General features: G+C 39.0%; 2 protein-coding genes across 2 annotated transcripts; one reads left to right on the forward strand and one right to left on the reverse strand.

Annotated features, from left to right (window-relative positions):
- The first annotated feature begins 2,778 nt into the window (after nt 1-2,778).
- Nucleotides 2,779-9,642, forward strand: znf16l (zinc finger protein 16 like). Its single transcript, XM_044022643.1, has 3 exons — nt 2,779-3,695; nt 6,302-6,511; nt 8,715-9,642. Exons 1-3 carry the CDS (start codon nt 2,951-2,953, stop codon nt 9,431-9,433), a joined length of 1,674 nt encoding a protein of 557 aa, XP_043878578.1. The 5' UTR covers nt 2,779-2,950; the 3' UTR covers nt 9,434-9,642.
- Nucleotides 9,643-15,038: 5,396 nt separating this feature from the next.
- Nucleotides 15,039-18,803, reverse strand: LOC122765764 (endosialin-like). The gene has a single exon (XM_044020171.1). The coding sequence runs from the start codon at nt 18,582-18,584 to the stop codon at nt 16,302-16,304; it is 2,283 nt and encodes a 760-aa protein (XP_043876106.1). The 5' UTR covers nt 18,585-18,803; the 3' UTR covers nt 15,039-16,301.
- Between the last annotated feature and the right edge of the window lie 2,308 nt (nt 18,804-21,111).

A 21,111-nucleotide genomic window follows, 5' to 3' on the forward strand; every position in this document is an offset into this window, starting at 1 on the left:
GTGGAGGACAACCACTGACGCCGGAAGCGGCAACTGTCTCGGTATTTCTTTTCAAAATAAAATCCACTTTGAGCAAAATAAAATAGAACAGATAAAATAAAACAAAAAAAAAGACAGAATGCAATATTTTAAAAGGCTATATGTTAAATTATCAGTTTATACAGTACACAAATAAATTGTAGTGTATATAGTGTACTTTTATAAATGCTTGGTAATCTAATAAAACATGCATGTAATGATTGTATCAAATGTGCTAATAGTAGTTGCTGTTGTGGTTGCTGTTATAGTTTAATTCGAAGGATTGGCTTTTGTGAAGCTACCTTGGATTTACTTTATTTGTTTGTTCATTTTATTTAGCCTACCCAATTTCTTTTCACTCCAGGTTCCCCGGCTTCCCCCCACAGTCCAAAAACATGTCCAGAATGTACAAATGTATACTTGTATAAATATATAAATATTACTAATAATATTCGGATTCATTCAAATAATCACTATAAATATCAGAAGGAAATCCGTCGACAAATGAGAGTAGTGCAATAGCGTAATTTACACTTTACACTGAAGTTACACTTGCATGGTTTCCTGTAATAGTTTGGTTAACTTGACTTGAATACTTTTGTGACATTTTAGTAATCATTGTTTGAATTTGACTAACATTTGCATCTATTCATCTTCATACTACTGATTGTAGACAGTCTGCTTATCTAGATATTGATTTAAACTGTGGATGTTTTGTGACATAATTGTGAAACTTTTCCTACAGTATTTCTTCAAAAATCAAGGACACAGTTTTCAGGTTAATAATTACTCACTAAACAAATAAAGTTTCTCCCAATACCAAATCCCTAAATGTGATTAGGATGGGGGTTGGGGGTTAGATTGTAAAATACATAAATATTACACAGTTCTTAGATATGAATAAAGACTGTTTTTAGGATATACTATTACACAACTTTGTTCTGAACTTTGCCTCCACAGTTTCCTCTCTGTCTCAATGTGTGTGGGTTGTTAGCTCAATGTGTGTTTTCAAACATCCCAGGAACAGACTCAGCATTTCCTCTCCTCCACTCAGTTCCTCTGTCAACTCAGAGTCATTGCTCTGTAAAGACTTTGGATTTTACAACAGCAGAGAACAAGGGGGGAATCACATGTTCAGCACTAAAGCAATACACATTCTGCAAGGTGTGTGGAAACGATAGTGTCATAAAATACTTCTCAGTATACTTTTTTAAATAAGATTAGGTGGTTGATGTATGAGTTAGTGATGGAAAGTAATATTCTTCACGGGATGTAAGTTCCATTTATTCAAATGTTGCCCTGAAAATCACACTGTGAAGAATTTAACTGTCACTTCATAGAATGACACAATAACAATAAATTCAGTCACAACATCTTTAAAATCATTACAAAGTGAATCACAACGGAGGGGAAATAAGGTTCCAACGATAAACTGTGACGCTATAACATGAAAGGTATATTGTTTTACAAAACACATATATTGTTAGAACAATAAACCATTGTGTTATAATGTGAAACAACAATAAACAATAAACTTATCACGTTATAACGTGAAATGGACCTGTTTTTTATTTGCTGATGTGGCAGAAATACTCTTCCATACTACAGTACCCTGCAGTGCTTTAAAAGTAAAGAGCAATACTTTAAAATCAAAGCTAAAACACAGATTTAGGCTGTTCATCACGGAAAGAAGGTATCACAGTTTAACTAGTCACAAGTTGGCATGAATCATGAGATAATAAATTGAAGAAGTTTATTTTATTGAAGCACATGTGCTGGCCTTAAAAAAAGATTTACCAACTCTGTGAACATAGAATCCTCAAGACTGACATGAATGTTGTGTTATCATAAACATGAGACCAAATGAATATTATGTTTTAAATTGCTTGAACCAAATAAGTTTTACATACAGTGAAAAAAGAAATACATATTTGACAGGTAACTTTTTGCAAATCTGTTGTGATAATGAATTGCTACATACCAAATGTAAAAGGTCTAATTTTTAATAATTTTACTGGCTCTTGTTTTTTATTTATTTTCTATTTAGTGGAGCAAGACATAAAATAAATAAAATATCTGAATAAATATGAATATGGTGGATTACATGTAAAAGTTGTTGATGTAGTATAAAGACAGACAATTGGCAAACAAAATGAAACACAAAATAAAATAATAAACCCTAAAACAAAATATGTATTGTTCAATTATTAGCCATTATAAAGATGGTTAATATTCATAATGGAAAAATAATTTATAATTATTGAAAAAAAATATTAAAAGGAAAATGTTTGAACACAATTGATTAAAATTACTCGAAATTGCATTCATATAATATCTAAATATTTAAATTAACTAATACATTAACATAATACAACAATTCATGAATTACTTTTTATGTTTTAATGTGGACTCGTTTCCATATTACTTTGTAATCAAACAATAAAAGTCAATAACAGTAAGACTGGAAAATAAAAATAAAAATGGGATTAGAATGAATAATACGACACAATGAAAGCACGAATATTAAAACATAAGATAAATATTTACATTGTATTATTCATAGTTTTACCCTTAGGGTTCTGGATTTAGAGTGGAACAATAATGGTAACAGTTTGAGCTGTAAACTTCAGGGGGCGCTACTTGAGAAAACTGTGGAACATTGATCTACCCAGTTCAGTTCTGTCTCATACGCTCTCTGCTTTACTGAACAGCGCTTCCTTTCCATGATTTCAAAACAAATTCCAATTGACGAATCTAATTGTATGCAGATGTACGACGCTATGGTGCTTTTATTTTGACAGGTCCCAGTTCCATCCGGTGCAAGACATGCTAACATTAACAAAGCTAACTTGTCTTTCATCATCACCCAAACATTAGCTTGTTGGGAGACCTTTCTTAGCTAAAGTCTCCACAAATTAGCCGAAGCGAATCTATGAGTCGCAAAAGACATCATAGTTTCACAGAAACGAACCCGTCTCCTCAACTACACGGTGCCTTCATGGAGCCTTCCGGGCCAGCTAACCGAGACGACGGCGATTTCTTGGACCTGGACCACGACGAGGAGCTGCTGTGTTCGGTCAGCGACATCACGGAGCACCTCGGCAGAAACATCACCCTTGTGCTGGAAACAGCGCTGTCCGAGATCCGCAAGATGGTCAGTATCAGGATACGAGTCCTAAAAATGGAGCTCCGAGAGAAAACTGAGGAGATCGAGGTGTTGAAGGAGAGACTGGACACGGTGCAGAGGGATGGCAGGGAGAATTTTCCCGGCGTCGCAACTACAGAGGCGGCTACAGAGGTGGGCTACAAGAGAGCAGACTGCACCTCCGGAACCAAGCAGATGAACACCGATCCCAGGAAAGCCAAGGGTGTCATGTCCGGCGTGAAGAAAGAGAATATCGATGCTATATGTGACTATCTGATGAAAGATAAGAACTCGAGAGGTGAAATAGATGGAGACCAGAGTGGTCAGTGCAGCGGAGAGAGGGAAGCTCGTCATGAGCATGAGCCTCACTCCCTGCACCTGTGGCCTGACAGCGGAATGACTGGCCCCGGGTCTGGACATGGAGACTCCGAGTCCACCACAGATGACCTCTTCAGTATGCTTCCCTCTGGCAGCAAACGCGTGTATGACTACGAGTGGATTACACCTATGGAATATTCGTCGGAGGTTAAAGGTAAGGTGTGCACTGCGCCGACATGGCATTACATCTAGAGTGAATGGAGAGTTAGCAATAATAATTAAAAGGAAAATACTGTCACCAGCTTAAATGGCCCGGTGTCTTAAATGTAGATGCAAATGTATTAGAATATCAGAAATCGATTGTTCTACTCACAATTATGTTTATATATTTGTGTAACAGTTTCAAGGTAAAATATTGTTGTTTTCATATCCATAATATATATCTTGTATCTATAAATCAGCAAGTACCAGGCTTTATGCAGGCCACCATGTTTCTACAAAGCAGATTTTGCCTTTTGAAGTGCCATGCTTCCTGGTATGGGAACGGTACAATAGTTCCCTGACATGCATGGGAAAAAATAAATGAAGTCTCATCATTAGATGTCACTGTGTTTTACTTCTTTACCTATTCAAAGTGGAGAAAACTGTCTAAAAATAAAAATTGTGGTTATGTCAACAAAATTGTGATGTCTGCAAATGGTCCAATGGAGTCAGTGACATTTAATGATGAGACTGCAGATTTCACCAAGATGAGGGAACTAATGATGTGTTTCATTTGTAGTAGAGACTCTGGGCCACGGGGCATTCCTGTGCAAAGAAGGCCCCCTGAACTCGGATTTCTCAGTCATAGCAACCTCACACACCCCAAGTTAGAAGGTGGTGAACTCAAGGGTGACGTCACTCAGAAGTAGGCACTGGGAGTGATGTCACCCTCAAATTCACCGCCTTCCAGTTGAGAAGTCAGAAACGCAAATGCACCTCAGGTTAGTCATTGTTGGCAAAACCATTAGACAGCGATTGTCTACATGGTAGTATCTGTCTACAAACAACTTAGTATGTGTATGACTTGATTTACTGTGAAACAAATACAACAAAAGTGCTATTAATCGTAAGAGAAGAAATGTTTGCATGAAGGCAGTCATCTTGGAATCCTAACTTGGGGTATGTGAGGTTGCGTCGACTGAGAAATCTGTGTGCTGAGAAATCAGCACATGGCGGCCTTGCATACAGAAGAGATGTAAACACTCTTTTACAGCTCTCTCCAATCATCTTCTTCATTGTTCATACTGTACATCATGTGTATGTGGGCGGAGCCATACTAAGCTCCTGCTTCAAAATGTGAAATGCACACTCTGGCTGTTTCGTCCATTTGGGCTGCTGAAGAAACATGGTGGCCTAAGATGGCGGTCTCCATAAAGAAATTACTTTTCCTAAAGTATATAACAAAGACTGATTCTACGGCTACAAAAAAACATGTTTTTATTTCAAAACAGATTGTATAAACATACTTAATGGTAGTATTTTCAATCCACTCACTAAATGTCAACATCACTGCTTATAACGGGGGTAAGTAAATTAGAGGCCACTGCAAAAGCACACTCTGACACTGATCTCTGCTGAAGACTTAACTTCTCTAAAATATACATGTACTTACATGTTATTATATTTCATTCCATATATATTGTGTGGCAGAATGTTGCATATTGAACCTTTAAATATTTACTGATGGCAATATCAGGTCAATACAGTTGTGTTACACTCGTGTTACACTTTTCAAACCAAATTGGTTATCTACACATTTTGTTCTAATGCATGTACTGAACAGTCAGTTGTGTCTAAAACATAAGCCTCTAACTGTGTAACACATACTTCCATAATAAAAGAAGGAATCCATCACCACAACATGACTCATTTAAAGATGAAATGGAGAGAACTTGAGTGAACGACAGGCTGTAACATCAGAGTTATTTTGATATTAAATCTGCAATCAAGGATCCTGTCTACTATAGCTAAAAATGTATAGTGTGTAAAATTTTGCACATTGCAGCTGAACGTCCCTCATGTCATCCTTACCTTATAAGTGTGTTGGAGAACCCATGTAGCCTTCAGTTAGCATCCAGATTCAAAAGATGTTTGGTTTGTTTATTGTGGGCTATTGTAAAAACATGGTGGTCAAAAATGGAGGCCTCTGCAAAGCTGACCTGGTACCTGGTATAAATATAAAAGCCTCAAATCTAGGGTAATTACAAACTATATCTACAGTCATTGTACACCTGTATAAAGAATAAGTATAATGATTTAATCTTCAATGTCTGACAAATCAAAATGATTTAATCTAAATTTTTACACACTGGACTTAAAACAGCCCTTCTGTTTCCTTTCTTTAAAATAATAAAAAAAAAACATTCAATCTACAGAGCTGACAGAGCTTACTACAGTGTTACAGTTATGTGCAGCCCTAACTCGCATGGCAATGTCATGTTTACAGCATGTCACCTGCGCTTATTCAGTCTTTTAGGTGATATTGGATTACACTTTCTTATTCTAATGTCATCAGCTATTGCTTCAGCTAAATCTTAATATGTCGAAATAAAGAGATGGCCTGTTTATCTATTGTTAAGAACATCATTTGGGCAATTGCATCTTTAATCCTTGCATTCTATAAGCCACAGCTATAGCTCCATTATGACACACCTGTGATAGCACTTATAGATAAATGTGTAAATTCTAGTCAATATGTTGTTTTTTTTCCAAATATGTATTCTTGTACAAGTAACCTTCACAAATCATGCACATCTGATGTAACTGTATTTTCTTTAGTGATGAAGGAGTCTGAATGTGAGAACACTTTGACTGGTGACACAGATAATGATGATGAAGATGAGTCGTTGAGGAGGGAGGGTGATGGACTAGACCAGGCCCAGGTTCCACTCTCACTTGTCCAGCCCCCTGAGTTCTCCATGGATCCACAGAGCTCTTCAGGGGAGGAAGGCAGTTCCCTGGAGGGACACACAGACAGGCCTGAAACAGGTCAGTAAGACTTGAAAAAAACAGTGTAGTAAACTCAAAAGTTGGATTGATTAACTGATTCTGGATCAGGTCAGAAGAAGTTTAAAGTGAACTCATCTCAAGTAATTTGATGAAGGGTGCTAATTACTACTACTAATTTTTCTATTTATTGTCATTAATCGCAGAAGCTCAATATGTATTTGCCCATTTTATCACATTTAAAATGGTTTAGATTTGCAATTCAAAGTTGATATTTACAATGCAAAGCAACCCTTTGCCAGTGTATCTTGATTGGGAATCAAATGAATGCAAAGAAAGTTACTTAATGAAGTTGAGTCAGATTTATTGGTTTATTTAAATGTCCTGAATATTTACGATCATTGCGTTAATACTGACAGCTACTGACTTATATTCACTATCAAAATATCACTATCACTATCTTTTGCTGAAAGGCCATTCTTTGTAAGAATTTTAAATGTTCTTTCTGTTAGTGCTGTTTCATTTTTAAGTTATGGTGTTGGATGCTAAATAAAATTAGGGATGCGCCGAAATGAAAATTGTGAAACACTTGGCTGAAAACTGAAGTCGAAACCCCGAAAGAAATCATTATTCCAATTCTGTACAATTGTTTTTTTTTTTTAAATCTAATTTTGTTGTTATGGCTGGGACTGTGTGTACTTACCTCACTAAAGTCAAGGCATTGCAATTGGGCTGGGGTGGCTCAGTGGTATAGACCGATACCCCTGTGTGCAGAGACATCGTGGTCACAAGTTCAACTCCACCCCGGGAGGTTGTACTCAATTTCCTTGTAAGTCGCTTTGGATAAAAGCATCTGCTAAATGACATGTAATGTTATTTATACATATACATGTATAGATTAATATTAATACTTGAAATAATGAATCAATTAAGAATCTATGAAAATATTAAGGAGGATCTCATCGGACAACAAGGGTGCATGCCGCTCATCTGGTGCAGACAGACACAGCACACCACTCCTGCACTGTGCACTTCTCCAAGTGGGCTCTTTATATCATATCTCGACACGCTGCTTTATCCCCACATCCAAATAATGATCTTTATGACGAGGATCAAGTACAGTTGCGAGGAAGTGCAGGGGATCCGAGGGAATGTCACGGGGAGTTCATAATCTGCACTGTTTGCAGCCAAGTTTCACTTTTGCAAGAGACTTTCCGGCATTTCGTGCTGTTCTCACACCTTGTTGGAACGGTTTTATTGATGTTCCAAACTGATCTTGGACAAACTCTAAGTGGTAATAGACATGCGCATGCTGGCAGTTTTTCCATGCGTCATCACAACATCCTGTTTCAGTGTTAAAAGTCTTTTGGCCGAAAACCGAAAATGCCTTTTTTTTGACAATTTTCAGCCGATATGTTTCGGTGGCTGAATTTCTGAATATCTGAATCTGAATAATAAAATGTTTTATTTACATTTTTACTGGAAGACACTGCAAATGCTGTGAAGGTTTCTGCCATCTGTAGAAAATGCTGAAATCAAAGTTAAAAATAGGTTAAATACTGAGTAGATTTAATTCAGAATTCACCCAGAGCAGCTTTTAAATCCCTGTTAAATATCTCTATTTTCTCTAAGCTCTCACTAATTTAGTGATTGGTGTTTGCTCACTGATGGTTTGATACTGATAGAGTTTCTCAGAGAAATGTCAAAAAAAATGTAGACATCACAGATGGCACAGAGAGGTCAATGTGATTTTAATAACACAATTCTGACTTTTGTCAGAACTTTTGGGATTTTGTTTTTATAAATTTTGTTTCCTAAAAGAATTTCACATGTGGCCCAAATCCTCTTCTCCAAGAATGAAAAGTAAAATTACAACATTAAAATCTTTAGAGATCACAGACAGCACTCAAGCTGGACTAAAGTCAGGTTTACAATTCTGCTTCATACATTGTTCTTCCCCGTGTCACCTTTGTTGTGTCTTTTTTTTTTTGTTTGGACCACATGTCGTGGCACATCAACATGGCTCACTTTAGTCTTATGGAATCATAGAACAACGATTGCAATAACAGACCACACACAGGACAGCATGTAGTGTGGATTATATAGAGATGGAGACCAAAGCAGAGAAAGCTGTGGCATTCACAGCTATTTAAAATCACGGAGCTAAATACTTGTGTGTTTACTTTGTCATTGTACTCTGGTGTGAGTTGTATTTACTTTACACAACCCTCCACTCTGATTTCAGGTCAGCAGTTCTCAAGTCACCCCTACATCTGCTCTCTGTGTGGGACCTTCTGCCCTGACTCTCTGTTCCTGGAAGAACATATTAAACTGATCCACTCAGACTCTGCTGGTGCTCAGGCTCTACAGGCCCTGCAGTCAACCTCCTCCTCCTCCTCTGCAGTAGCAGCAGCACCAACACCCTCCATGGGGAACAGCAGCAGTGACTGCAGGAGAGGAGAACGAGTGGAGAACGAGGATGGGTGTGGTTTTAGCATCAGTCGGGGAGGAGGGCTTGTCAAGAAGGAGATAAAAATGGAAGGGGGATATGAGTGTGGGGATTGCGGCCGCCATTTTAACTACCTTGGTAACCTGCGACAACACCAGCGCATCCATACCGGGGAGAAGCCCTTTATATGTCCAGATTGTGGAGAGAGATTCCGCCATGCAGCGCGGTTAAAGAGCCACAGGCTGATCCACAGCGGAGCCCAGAGCCCATTCCCCTGCCCCCAGTGTGGCAAAGGTTTCTCAGTGCTGTCTGGACTCAAGAGACACCAAAGAGTTCACACTGGTGAGAGCCCATATGCATGTCCTCAGTGTGGCAGGCGCTTTAAGGAGCTTGGTAACCTTTACACCCACCAGAGGATCCACAGTGGGGCCACACCTTACTGCTGCCAGCAATGTGGACGTAGCTTTCGCCACCTGGGAACCTTCAAAAGCCACCGCTGCACCGCAGCACAGTAACCAGCTCAACTACTCCGCCCTCTAGAGCTCATGCCATGACATTTAAAAGACACAGTGGTGGCTCTCAGGAAGTGCTGGTCAGTTTTAGTCTCAAGTCACTCTTGTTGCAAAGTTTGTAGAGTTTGCTTGGTTTGATCATCTCCAGCTCTGTGGTTTGCATGTTTCAGCCAACTTTCAGTCATTTGAATAAAGCTCCACACTTAATACAATTTAGATTTAGTTTGTGTATAATTTCTGTCTGTTATGATAACGTCCCCACCAAGGTAATAGCTGTGATCTGCTGCTTCATTACAGTGACGTTAAACGTGATAATTTGCCAGCATGTCGGACCAAAACAAACAAACAAATTTCCTAATGTTCATGCCAATGCAGAAGACGCACAGAGGCATGTAGGGTAGTGACTGAGATGAGTTTTGGGATGGACGGACGTATAAATCGGCCAACCCCTCACAAAAAAGCTACCCTCTCAAAGCAGCATGGGTTGCAGGCCACCAGTGCAATTGCCCAACAAACCCTGCATACATGACACATTTTATTGTATTTATCTACTTTTGTCATGAAAATGACCAATGTTTCCACCTGTTATTTGCTAAATGAAATTGCTTGGGTGCAACTTATGTCATTGCAAGTTTTGCTCGAAAACAAATAATTAGGCTTGAAATTAAAGACGTGTTACTAAGTGAAATTTTCAAATATAATTTTGTCGATTCCATGTATTTTTTACCAACATATATATAGTATTTAATTCATATTATTTAGTGTGTTTTACAAATTTCCATCCATCCATTTTCTACCGTTTGTCCTACACACGAGGGTTGCGGGGGAGGGCGTGGTTGGGTGTGCCAATCTCAGCTGACATAGGGCGATAGGTGGGTCACACCCTGGACAGTACTTCACAAATGTATACAGCTGCCAAAACGAAGGACTGTGAAATGACAACTATATATTAAGAAAAGGCAATATTTGTTTTTCTTATACCTTTTGAAGATGAATGTTGCATATGTAACGTTTCAAGAAAGCCAAAAACTACAAACTACAGGGAATAAACAATACCACTTTATTTAAAGGACAAACTCAGAGCAGCACCTGAGATACATTTTCTTTCTGTTAGTGAGTTGACTTTCTCATTTAGTTTTAAACATTAAATCTAAGAATGATTCATTATGATTTACCATTAACGTGTTGTACTTAGCCCGTCTATATGTAGAGAGCAGACATCTTACTTTTAAGGATCACCTGGTACCTTCTCTCTTTGAGTTGGTGCCTGCAGTCAACCAGATAAGTCATGTTTAAGTCAAACTTATTTTTGACTAAGTATGTATTAATTTACTTCTTTCTTTACCCTTCAAAAAAAGCAAACATTATGACCTTATTAACTTGATTTTAATACTGGCAACATGGCACATTCATTTTAATCTCAATTAATCAATTGATTTTATTATTGTTGTTGTTATTTAACTTTTGGTGTCCAACCATCATTGCAGTATATCTGCACTCTGATTTATGACGTGTTATCATAACTGGCAGAACTAATGTCGAGAATGACAATAAATAAAACCCTGAAATATATTTGAGCTGATGGCAGTTTTTCAAGTCAGTGATCTGTTCTGGATGGAAGATGTTATGCAGAAAAAAGGAAGAAAGAAAAAGCACTTGACAGTGACATGGTTGAAGAATAACTGATTTGCTTATGCGATAAATAAGTGACATTCACTTTTAACAGGTGAATAAACAAGAGACTGAAATTCTCCACTGCAGCCTGTCATGACCTCACTGTGGAGTTGACTGGCTCTATTTACATAGTCATGGAACACCAGTACCCTCATGTGGATAACTTGTGTAACTGCAAATTTGTTGGTACTGTTGACTGTTTTTTTGTTTTTTAATCATGATACTGTTTGGTGCTACGTGTAGAACAGAGTGGGGTTTTAACCAGTGTAATTTAATGTAACAGACTATATATTGGTTATTTGATATGTTTGTTTTTATGACTACAAACTATATGATTATTGATAAAACAAAATCCCAATTCTCTGGTGGTTTTAGAAATGACTGAAAAGGGAGTTTCTTACCACTGTGTGACTTTAACAGACTACAAGTAAGAGAACAACTTTTCCAAACCTGTGCAAGTTACAAGCCAATCACTGACAATCTGCTATTTATTAAACATCTTAAAGTCATAAAGAAGTGTTGTGTACATGGAGTCATTATGTTGGAATGTAAGTGGGACTGAGTCACTATAGTTTTATGGGCTGCCACATTCCATTATCTCCCTCACTTTACCTCCTAGGAGACTTATCAACATTCATTCTTGATAGAACAAACCATAGACATACACACATGTGTATATGTATACATGTGTGTGTACGTACATATGTACCGTACATAATCGTGTGTGTGCCTGCGTGTAAAAGTTGGGCCTCAAAACCACTCATATTAATGCAATAAAATAAATGTAATTGCAAGTAAGTCATTTTATATCCCATTTCCTCTGAGTACAAATGTCAACAGCCCTTCCAACACAGGTAGACACCTATCCACATACACATGAAGCAAAACAAAAGCAGAAGTGTTTTTATTATTTATTCTGTAAAAGCATTTTCATGAATGTCTGTGACTGGAGGACTCTCTTTATTTTGAATATGAAGAAAGTAGCATTATTTGAGGTACAGGTCATTTTCAGGTGATGAAGATAAACTAATTAATTATAATAATTATGTATTATTAACACAGAAAAACAAGGAAACATTGTTATTTCATGATTTAACAACAAGATGAATACTCTAAATACAACTGCTAAATACACAGTTTAAACCAGTATACATCATCTCAAAATTTTCAAAAAAACATTTATCATGATTAGATAAAATTATGAAATAAAGCTATGTATGTAACAAGTACAGTTACATATGTAAATGAAAATTACTATTCATTATTTTGGACAATATATTATAATAATAAAACAGCTAAAAAAAATAATGCAAAATTTGTAAGATTGGTTGGTGATGATGTATTATCAAATATCTGAAGCCTTAATTTACAACAGAAAAACTAAAACATAAAAACAAAAATATATCATTCATTATGTAAATGTTCACAATTTGTTTTTGACATATTGCTTGGAGTTCTGGAAAAGCACGTTTCACAGTGCATTTCAGAAACTTACCAAAAACTAGGCAAATCTTACAGAAGGATCCTAGAAGTCCATTATCAAATCAAAATATGCCAAAGTCCTCTATGCATTACAAAAAATGACCTCACTAATGGAACACCTTAAGTTATTGTCATTTTTTGTTGTTGTACTCTCCCGGGTGCCCGACTCCTGCTTGGCAGTCTGGGTGGGGACAGCTGTGGTGGCCAGTGGCATAGCTGTGGCCCATCATGATGCACCTCTCTGAAGATGTGATGGTGGGCGGCATGTTGCTTGCCGGTTAGGGGTCAATGATGGGCATCAGCACTCCTGGATGCTTGGTGGGGCCCCCTTGCCGGGGCACCGCAGGGTCAGACGTGGCGAGTCCTTGGACCTCTGGCCCTGCTTTTGCTTGGGGAATCTACCCTGGACTGGCTCGGGGGTCCGCCTGTCCCTCCTTGGGATGGGGCGTGAGGTTGGTCTCTGGTGGGGGTGGGGGTGGCTATGGCGGAATCTGGCTTGCCTCCTCAGTGGGCGGTCTGGGGGGGATCTAATGTTGTTTATGTTTTATATAATTTTAATTGTTTAATGTTACTAACCTATACACTGGCATTGATATTGTTGTCCCCCTCTCTCTCTCAGTCAACCATATTACATGTTCTAGGTAGTGGGCAGGACAGGTTTGAAAAAAACGGGGATGACATGAATGAGTAGTTATATATTGTATATAGAATATAAGTATATAAACCACCTTTACAACCTCAGCTGTTTCTAATCATCTCAACAACTGCAATAATAGTAACATAAAGAAAAGGTTTTGATCAAATACGAATATCAGTCTTCATGGAATCTTATAAGACTAATCAGAATTAAAATAATATTTAACCACATGTAATTACTGTGATATTTTAATGAAGGTTGATTGAGCACCAGGATTAACATATTCTGGTCCGGACCGCAAATAATAAATTGCCGTGCATAACTTATGCGCCATTGCCTTCATGCAACCAACTCATGGGTAAATTCAGCCAAGATAAGTAACATAGTGTGGTTTAATCCCTTATCTTAGTTTCGTGCAACGGGCCCCAGCTCAGAAAAAGGGACGCATAAAAACGCATAAAACACACACACACACACACACACATAAGTGTGGAGTATGATGGGACAGTACAGGCTGGAACCACATGGTGTGGTCAGCCTACATTGTGGCTGTGTGGGGATCCAAGGCAGACCCTTTGTTTCCCTTGCTTTATTCATTTATTTACTGAATTATTTATCCTTCTTATTATTAATAATATTATTATTATGCTTATTATGTATATTGTGGTGTGAGCATGTTGTATACTTATAACATGCTTATATATATGTATACTTGTATACATATATATTACATATGCACTAATGGTCACTAATTATTGTTCCGTCATGTCATGTGTCCATTTTTTTAATATGTGTCCATGTCCTTTTTTATATATATGTAAAAACTGCCATTCTAACTCAAAAATATGTAGCATGGTTCAGTCCCACTGAACAAGTTCAGATGTGTATATCTCGGTAACATCTTAACAGATGAGGATGAGGATTTTGTCATGCTTATGTAAGATGGTAATAGCTAAAAGAAGGCAAGTTCTACACAGATCCAGAAAATCTAAATGTAAAAATTGTAAAATGCAGTTGACAAATGAATGTGATGAAGTGATTAAGACTTGGTGAAGGTTTGCCCTCTTCTGAGTGTTCTTTCTTAAAAAAATATTAATTAATTCACAATACAATTGGTGAGGGCCACACGGTGTTGTAGTGGTTAGCACTCTCGCCTTGCAGCGAGAAGACCCGGGTTCGAGCCCCGGTTGGAACAAGGGCCTTTCTGCATGGAGTTTGCATGTTCTCCCTGTGTGTGCGTGGGTTCTCTCCGGGTTCTCCGGCTTCCTCCCACAGTCCAAAAACATGCAATGTGGGTATTAGGTAAATTGTACACTCTAAATTGACCGTAGGAGTGAGTGTGAATAGGTCAGAGGGAAGAGAAGGAGAAAGAAAGTGAGCGAGAGAGAGAGAGAGAGAGAGAGAGAGAGAGAGAGAGAGACCCCCTCTGAGAGCCATTTAGAGCCACAACCTGGTTTTGATCAGCACATTCCTTTAGTCAATACAACCACAATGCTTCCTTATACAGCACTCAGGATCTGCTGTCTGTGAAAACTCTCTACATGGGCTCCACTGAGGTAGGAATGAAGAGTATCCTCATTGTCACATGGCCACTACATGGCTTTTAAAATAATTTGCTGCTTAAAAAAAGCAGGATACACTTCAAAGGGGAGTGATGTCATCATAAATATAATTACATAAACATAAACCACAGCCATAACAGCATATACATTAAATATAGCTAATACACATAACAAAAGTTGTTCAAGCTGGCCTAATCCATCCTTGTTCTTCCTTTCTTTCTTTCTTTCTTTCAATAAAAACACTCCCACAGAATCCCAGTCATACCTTTTATTCACAATTTTGTAACAGAAAAAAGACCTCTGGCGCAATCACATTTCACAGTCTGTTAATAAAATAAACATGTGTTCCATATTCATTTCCAATAAGTAGATTTTCTCCCATTTTATTAAGAACTGTGTAACCTTGACATTGTTAACCGGTCACTGTCTTTGCAGCAAGGAGTTCAGGGCTGGTTTAAAATATGATCTCCTAAAGGCTGTCTTAATAAATTAAGGTTAAGAAGGAAAATTGATACCAATCTATGAAAAATTTCTAAACTCTATCAGCTACCAGCCCCAACCACATTCCTTGTGCAAAGTGAACATCTGTGCTTTAACTTATTTCAAATGTCTGGGAAAGCAGTGCTGTTAAACCAGGCATCAGAGAGGAAAAATATTTCCATGTGTGGACAGTCATTCTCCTGCATATCTCTAGGTTTATGAGGTTCATAAATAGTGTCGTTCAGTTATTACAATAGTTACGTTTCCTTTTTTATTTTCATGGCTGGCAACAAGTATAAAACAAACATAAATATAATAGAACTGCAATATACAAAAATATGGGTTTGGTCGTCATGTCATGTGTATTCTCGCTTAAAGTGATATTTGCTGAGTTTGCCTTTTTCCCTACTGATGTGACCTAACATGCATCAAAAGCCCTTGTTAACTAAATAAAATTGTTACACTTGGATAATGAATGACAGCTGACATGCTTTTCCCATTAAATGTACAGTGGGCAGGATTCTTTTCATCATTGATTCCAAAATAACCATTCTGCATATTTTAAACAAAGTAATTTCAAAGGGAACAACACTTCTATACATTCTCTGAAGTCAGTTTACTGCCTCAGACAAAAAGCTGTAGCCTCGTGAGAGGCTTTGACCAACAGAATTTTTAATTCTGATCTGATCTAATCTGAACTGGCTCCAGCAAAGGAATGCTCAAATGAATATATGTCAACACACATTATCCTTGAATATGGCCACATTTTCATTTTCAACTTGGTACTTAATAATATAGTCTTGTGCAATCATGATCAAATCAATGTATGAAACCTGTGAAAGTTGACACCACATATTAACTGTGTCCAAAAAAGTCAGTGTGTTTTCAAAGTCTCTCAATCACATCTATCAACTTTGAACAGTGATATCCAAATGTGTTCAAAGTGGGCAGTTCCAAAAACACAGAGGGTAAAACACTTGGCTGCTTACCTCAGTAAGAGTCCATTTATTTAACTGTCACTTTCTCTCCTCTGTGTTTAAACATGGGTCTTGGCCCCTGCTGAGGGGTTAGGAGCTCCCTGTGTATCATGAGCTCCCAAGATCCAGTGGTAGCAATCACTGACATTCTTACTGTGTGGCTGAGGAGAACCGTGGGTGCAATAGAAAATGCCGAATGCCAGCATCACAAAAATAAAGATGCAGACGGGCACAAGGACTCCCACCAGGAGCCAAGTGCTGCTCTGTGTCTGCCCACTGTCTTTCCGGTTAGAATCCTGGATGTCTCCGCTCTGTCCACCCTCACTTAAGGGTGGAGTGGAAGGAGTAGCCTCAGTTGGAGCAGTCGGATATGGGACGTGTGTTATCTCCACAAAGTAATTTCCCTCCTCCCCCATCTCCTCCTCTGGGAACAAAGAACTCAGAGAGGGGAACTCTTCTTCATCTCTCTCATTGCTAAAATCCGTAGGCGTAACAGAATTTTCCAAACCTTCTGGTTTATGGCTGGTGAGTCTGGCCCACCAATTCCATGCTCCCTCGGAGATTGTAGAGGTCAAATTGAAGGGAAAAGTTGTGGTGGTCTCCTTTTCATCTTCATGCAAGTCTGGTAGATTGTTAGAGCTGGCAGTGGGTGGAGGTGTGGTATAGAAGGTGTTTGGAAAAACTTCCAGCTCCGACTGAAATCCCTGCCCCCCATTTAATATGTGTTCCTCCTTCTCAGACTCCTGCGTCGAAGAATACACTGATGGATAAAAGGGCAATTTCTCCTGTGGAGCACTTGTGACCCAAATTACATCAGAATTCAAAATGCTGGGTGGATCAGTCAGCCAGTCGAGAGGTTGGTCCTCCTCTGGAGGCCAGTCAGTATGGCTCTGCTGTAGATTCCAGCCATAGTCCAAAGGGTCCCATACAGGACCAGGTTGGTGGGTGACCCCAATGGCAGATGGGTCAACACCTACCCTTCTCTTACGACATGAGTAGTGATCAGACATAAGTTCGAAGCCTTCCTCACAGTAGCACTCAAAGCTTCCCTCATAATTCACACACATCTGCTCACAAGTCCCGGGGATCTGGCACTCATCAATGTCTTGACAGTGGCTTGGGTCCTCAGGTATTGGGGAAAAACCCAGATGGCAGTGGCAGATATGAGAGCCGAGAGTGTTCTCACATGCATGCTCACATGGGTCATCTATACACTCATCTACATCCTCACATCCACCCTCATCATCTGTGTGGTAACCATCCCGACACCGACAATCAAATGTGCCAGGAGCGTTTTCACAGATTTGTTCACAGGGACTCTGGAGGCACTCATCTTCGTCCAGACATCCACGTTCATCTGGTGCAAGCATGTATCCCTCTGGACAGTCACAGCGATACCCATCTGAAAGAGGCAGGCACTCAAACTCGCAGGGGGCCCCTTCACAAAAATCAAAGAGCTCACAGCTCTGTCCATCTTCTCCTAGTTGATACCCATCATCACACTCACAGTGGAAGTGAGCACCAGCTGGCTTGCAAAAATGCTCACATCCACCATTGTTTTGATTACACCAACTGTGTGATGCAAGAGGATCAGAGCAAAGAGGGGGATTTTTTGACCATCCCACTGAGCCATCCTCTTTTAACATACACCAAACTGACTGTTCCTTCTTGATGCCTATAGGGCATGGCATGGTAGCAACAGACCCAAAGGGTACATAGGTAAGCAATGTGCTCTGAAGGTTAAATGGTGTGGTATAAAGAACATTGCCTCCCCCTTCACTCCAGAAGGCAGGACACATTCCGTTGTAGCCATAATGGCAAAGATAGCCATTGACAGGGACCGAGCATGAAACATCCAGCCATTTTAAATTGTCACTCTGCTCTTGAATGCTGTAGCCCATGACCACACAGCGTGGCACCATGCACATATCGGGGGAGTCCTCTTTAAACCAGTTTGTATACTCCGTGTCCAGGTCTCCAGTAGTCCAGGAGAAACCTCTGAGTGGGTGTGTAGTGGTACACTGGCGAGGCTGGCGCTGCAGACCAATCCAAACCTGGACCTTTGTACGAGAATGGCGCAAGTCCAGAGTTGAGAAAAGTGTGGCAATACTGGTGGCATCCTCCTTGCGTTTGATCGTAGCTAAGTTGCCACCTTTCTCTTTGCAGAACCTCCATGATTCCAGGAATGTTTTCCTTTGGAAATAGACCACAAAGCAGCCATCCTCATTACACAGTACATCCTTCTCTCTCAGGTCTTGGCCAATGACTGAATGAACTCCAAAGAGCAAAGCCAGAATGCAAGATAAGAAAAGAGCAGCAGCATTGCTCACCAGTGAGCCCATTCTTTTTGAGTAGAGACTCTCCACTACTCTTTAATCTTAACTTTCTCTAAACTTTTATGTCCTTTCTTTTGAATTTTTTTTTTTTAACTGTGGCTCTCTCTCTCTCACTGTGTTGTAATTTCTCCCTTCATTTGAATCCTGATTTTTTTTTTTCCCCACACTGTCCCTCTGTGTTCTTCACCCTGTGTGGCTAAAGCTGATCTGAACTAGAGTTGAGTGCATGCAGATTGTTTCAAGATTTCAGAAAGCAGGGAGGGAGGGGAGAAATGGGACAGGGGTAGAGGGAGTGATACAGAGCAAGTAGGAGGGAGGGCAAAAGGGGAAAGAGGGAGGGAGTTGAGGAAAATAACTGTATGTTTTTGGAAGGGGAGGGGGTGGGGTGTAGATGTGTGGGTCAGAATGGGGGGAGGTGCAGCATTTTTGCCTCATTGTCATATGGTTTTCATAAGTCACGTAATGGACACAGTTTGGTACGCTGCCATTTATCTGTGCTGACACATATACACTCAGTCATATTCTGTAGGTCTACATCAAATGATGGGACTTTTAACATATCCAACAAGGTAATATAAATGATCACTTGAACAGCAGCAATTTTCCTTTGTCTCTTAAAATCTAAACTCCTCTTATGAAAACATTTCTCATCTAATGACTTGAGCAAAGTTTTGAACCTTTACATCTCCCACCTCCTACTATTAGAGGCACATCTGGAGTTCAATAACTTTGACAGTATGCACTCAGGATGTATTTGTATGGGATTAAATTAGGGTCAGAAAGATTAAGCTTGTGAATTAATGTCTATGAGTATCAAAGTACAATATGTTGTGTATCCATCTTTGTAAAAAAAATTCATTATTCTTGGGCTGTCATTGTCCAGTCAGACTCAGTACACAGATGTTTACAAGAAACTGTGTTTTCCAGACCATGGCCAAAAACTCACAGGGGACGCAAAAAAGGATGCCGTGATAGCCATGGTGGTTAAGGAGCACCTTATCCTGAGAGGCGCTGCCTCTAAATGTGTTGGTAACAGTGACATGCATTCAGGGGAGGCGGGGGAGACAGAGCCTCACCTGTCAATCTTGTAAAGAAAAAGAGAAGTTGATTCTAAAATATAATACATTTTAATATTTGTCACCTGGTGTGTATTACAAATCCCTTTTCCGTATGAATCCAGTAATAAAAAAATCTTTTCAATTAAGAATGTTAAAATTTCTGCATGTCCCGTTCAAATACAGGGAGAAGACACGTCATGAGGCAGCACCTTGCTGTGCCGCTCGGGGAATAAATAATATTAAAAAAATAGAATATGACCTCATATTAATAAATATTCTTAATTTTTTCTTGCTATAGTATTGTTCAGTATTGAACAGTATGGAATTGATTAAAGCATAATTAAAAGCTTTTAAAACTACTACATGTTTCAATTAAGGTCAAAATTGAAATATAAGCTTCTATTTTAGGTTCATATATTTGAACATCCGATGAGTGACTCCCCAGTCATGAACCTTACTGCACGTCACTGGTTGGAAATATACTTTAATTCGGGACATTGCTGGCAGAATAGATGATAGTCATGTTTGGTATTGTCTCTGTGCTCCTCGTATTTGAGAAAGATTGAAAGATTCAAGATTCCGAAAGATTCAAGATTCAAAGTGTTTATTGTCATATGCACAGTAAAGAAACATGTTTATATTTACATATATATACACATACAGTATATATGTGCATACAATTTATGTAAATATATGCAGAGAAAGGTAAGCTGTACATTAAGGGAAACTATGCCTGAGTGGGAAACTGATATGTACTGTGTCTAACTGTATTAATTAGTGCAAAGATGCTGTGCTCAAGTAAGAGAATTAAAGTGACAGTAATGTAAACAGATGACTTTAAGGCAAGTATATAAGGTGTCTAAAGTGTCTTTAGTGTAGTCTGTTCAGCTATTGAGGATTCTGATGGCAGTGGGGTAGAAATTCTTTAAACGTGTTGTCCTGCATTCACACTCCTCTACCTATGTCCTGAGGGCAGGAGTGTAAACAGTCTATGTTGTGGGTGGGTGTCCTTTATGATGGTGGCCGCTCTCCTAGTGTGCTGCTAGCACAGGACATCGCGTGCATCGGAAGGACATAGACTTAACTACGAAAGCAACTCCGATAATGCAGGCAACTCTTCTGTTCTCAAAATTCCACTCGTGTTAAAGCAATAACTAGCGCTATAGGCGTGTTTGTTGGGTGGTGGAAAACCCTGGATTTAAGCATTTAATTAGCATACTACTACCACGATACGAAATACCACGCAGCTTGCATCTTCATATGCCAATGAAGATTGGCTCCGCATGTGTCTCAGACATTGGACTCTACTTTGGATTTGGAATTTGGACACAGTCTCTGTTTAGGCTTGAGTGAATAGATTAGTGCTGTGAAGAGATTGAGCGATTAATTAATTATGATCTGTAATGGATCTATTTAATATCTTTTTTTATCGCACCTACAAATTACTGAGAAAAGCCCTCAACTTGAGGCATTTT

This window comes from Solea senegalensis, linkage group LG3 (assembly GCF_019176455.1).
Source record: "Solea senegalensis isolate Sse05_10M linkage group LG3, IFAPA_SoseM_1, whole genome shotgun sequence".
Lineage (NCBI taxonomy): Eukaryota > Metazoa > Chordata > Actinopteri > Pleuronectiformes > Soleidae > Solea > Solea senegalensis.

What these genes read in the sequence shown, in the direction of transcription:
- znf16l (XM_044022643.1), top strand. Translation starts at nt 2,951, where the DNA reads ATGAGTCGCAAAAGACATCATAGTTTCACAGAAACGAACCCGTCTCCT. An exon ending in ATATTCGTCGGAGGTTAAAG is followed by an intron (nt 3,696 to 6,301) that starts GTAAGGTGTGCA and finishes TATTTTCTTTAG; the next exon opens with TGATGAAGGAGTCTGAATGT. An exon ending in CACAGACAGGCCTGAAACAG is followed by an intron (nt 6,512 to 8,714) that starts GTCAGTAAGACT and finishes CTCTGATTTCAG; the next exon opens with GTCAGCAGTTCTCAAGTCAC.
- LOC122765764 (XM_044020171.1), bottom strand. Translation starts at nt 18,584, where the DNA reads ATGGGCTCACTGGTGAGCAATGCTGCTGCTCTTTTCTTATCTTGCATT.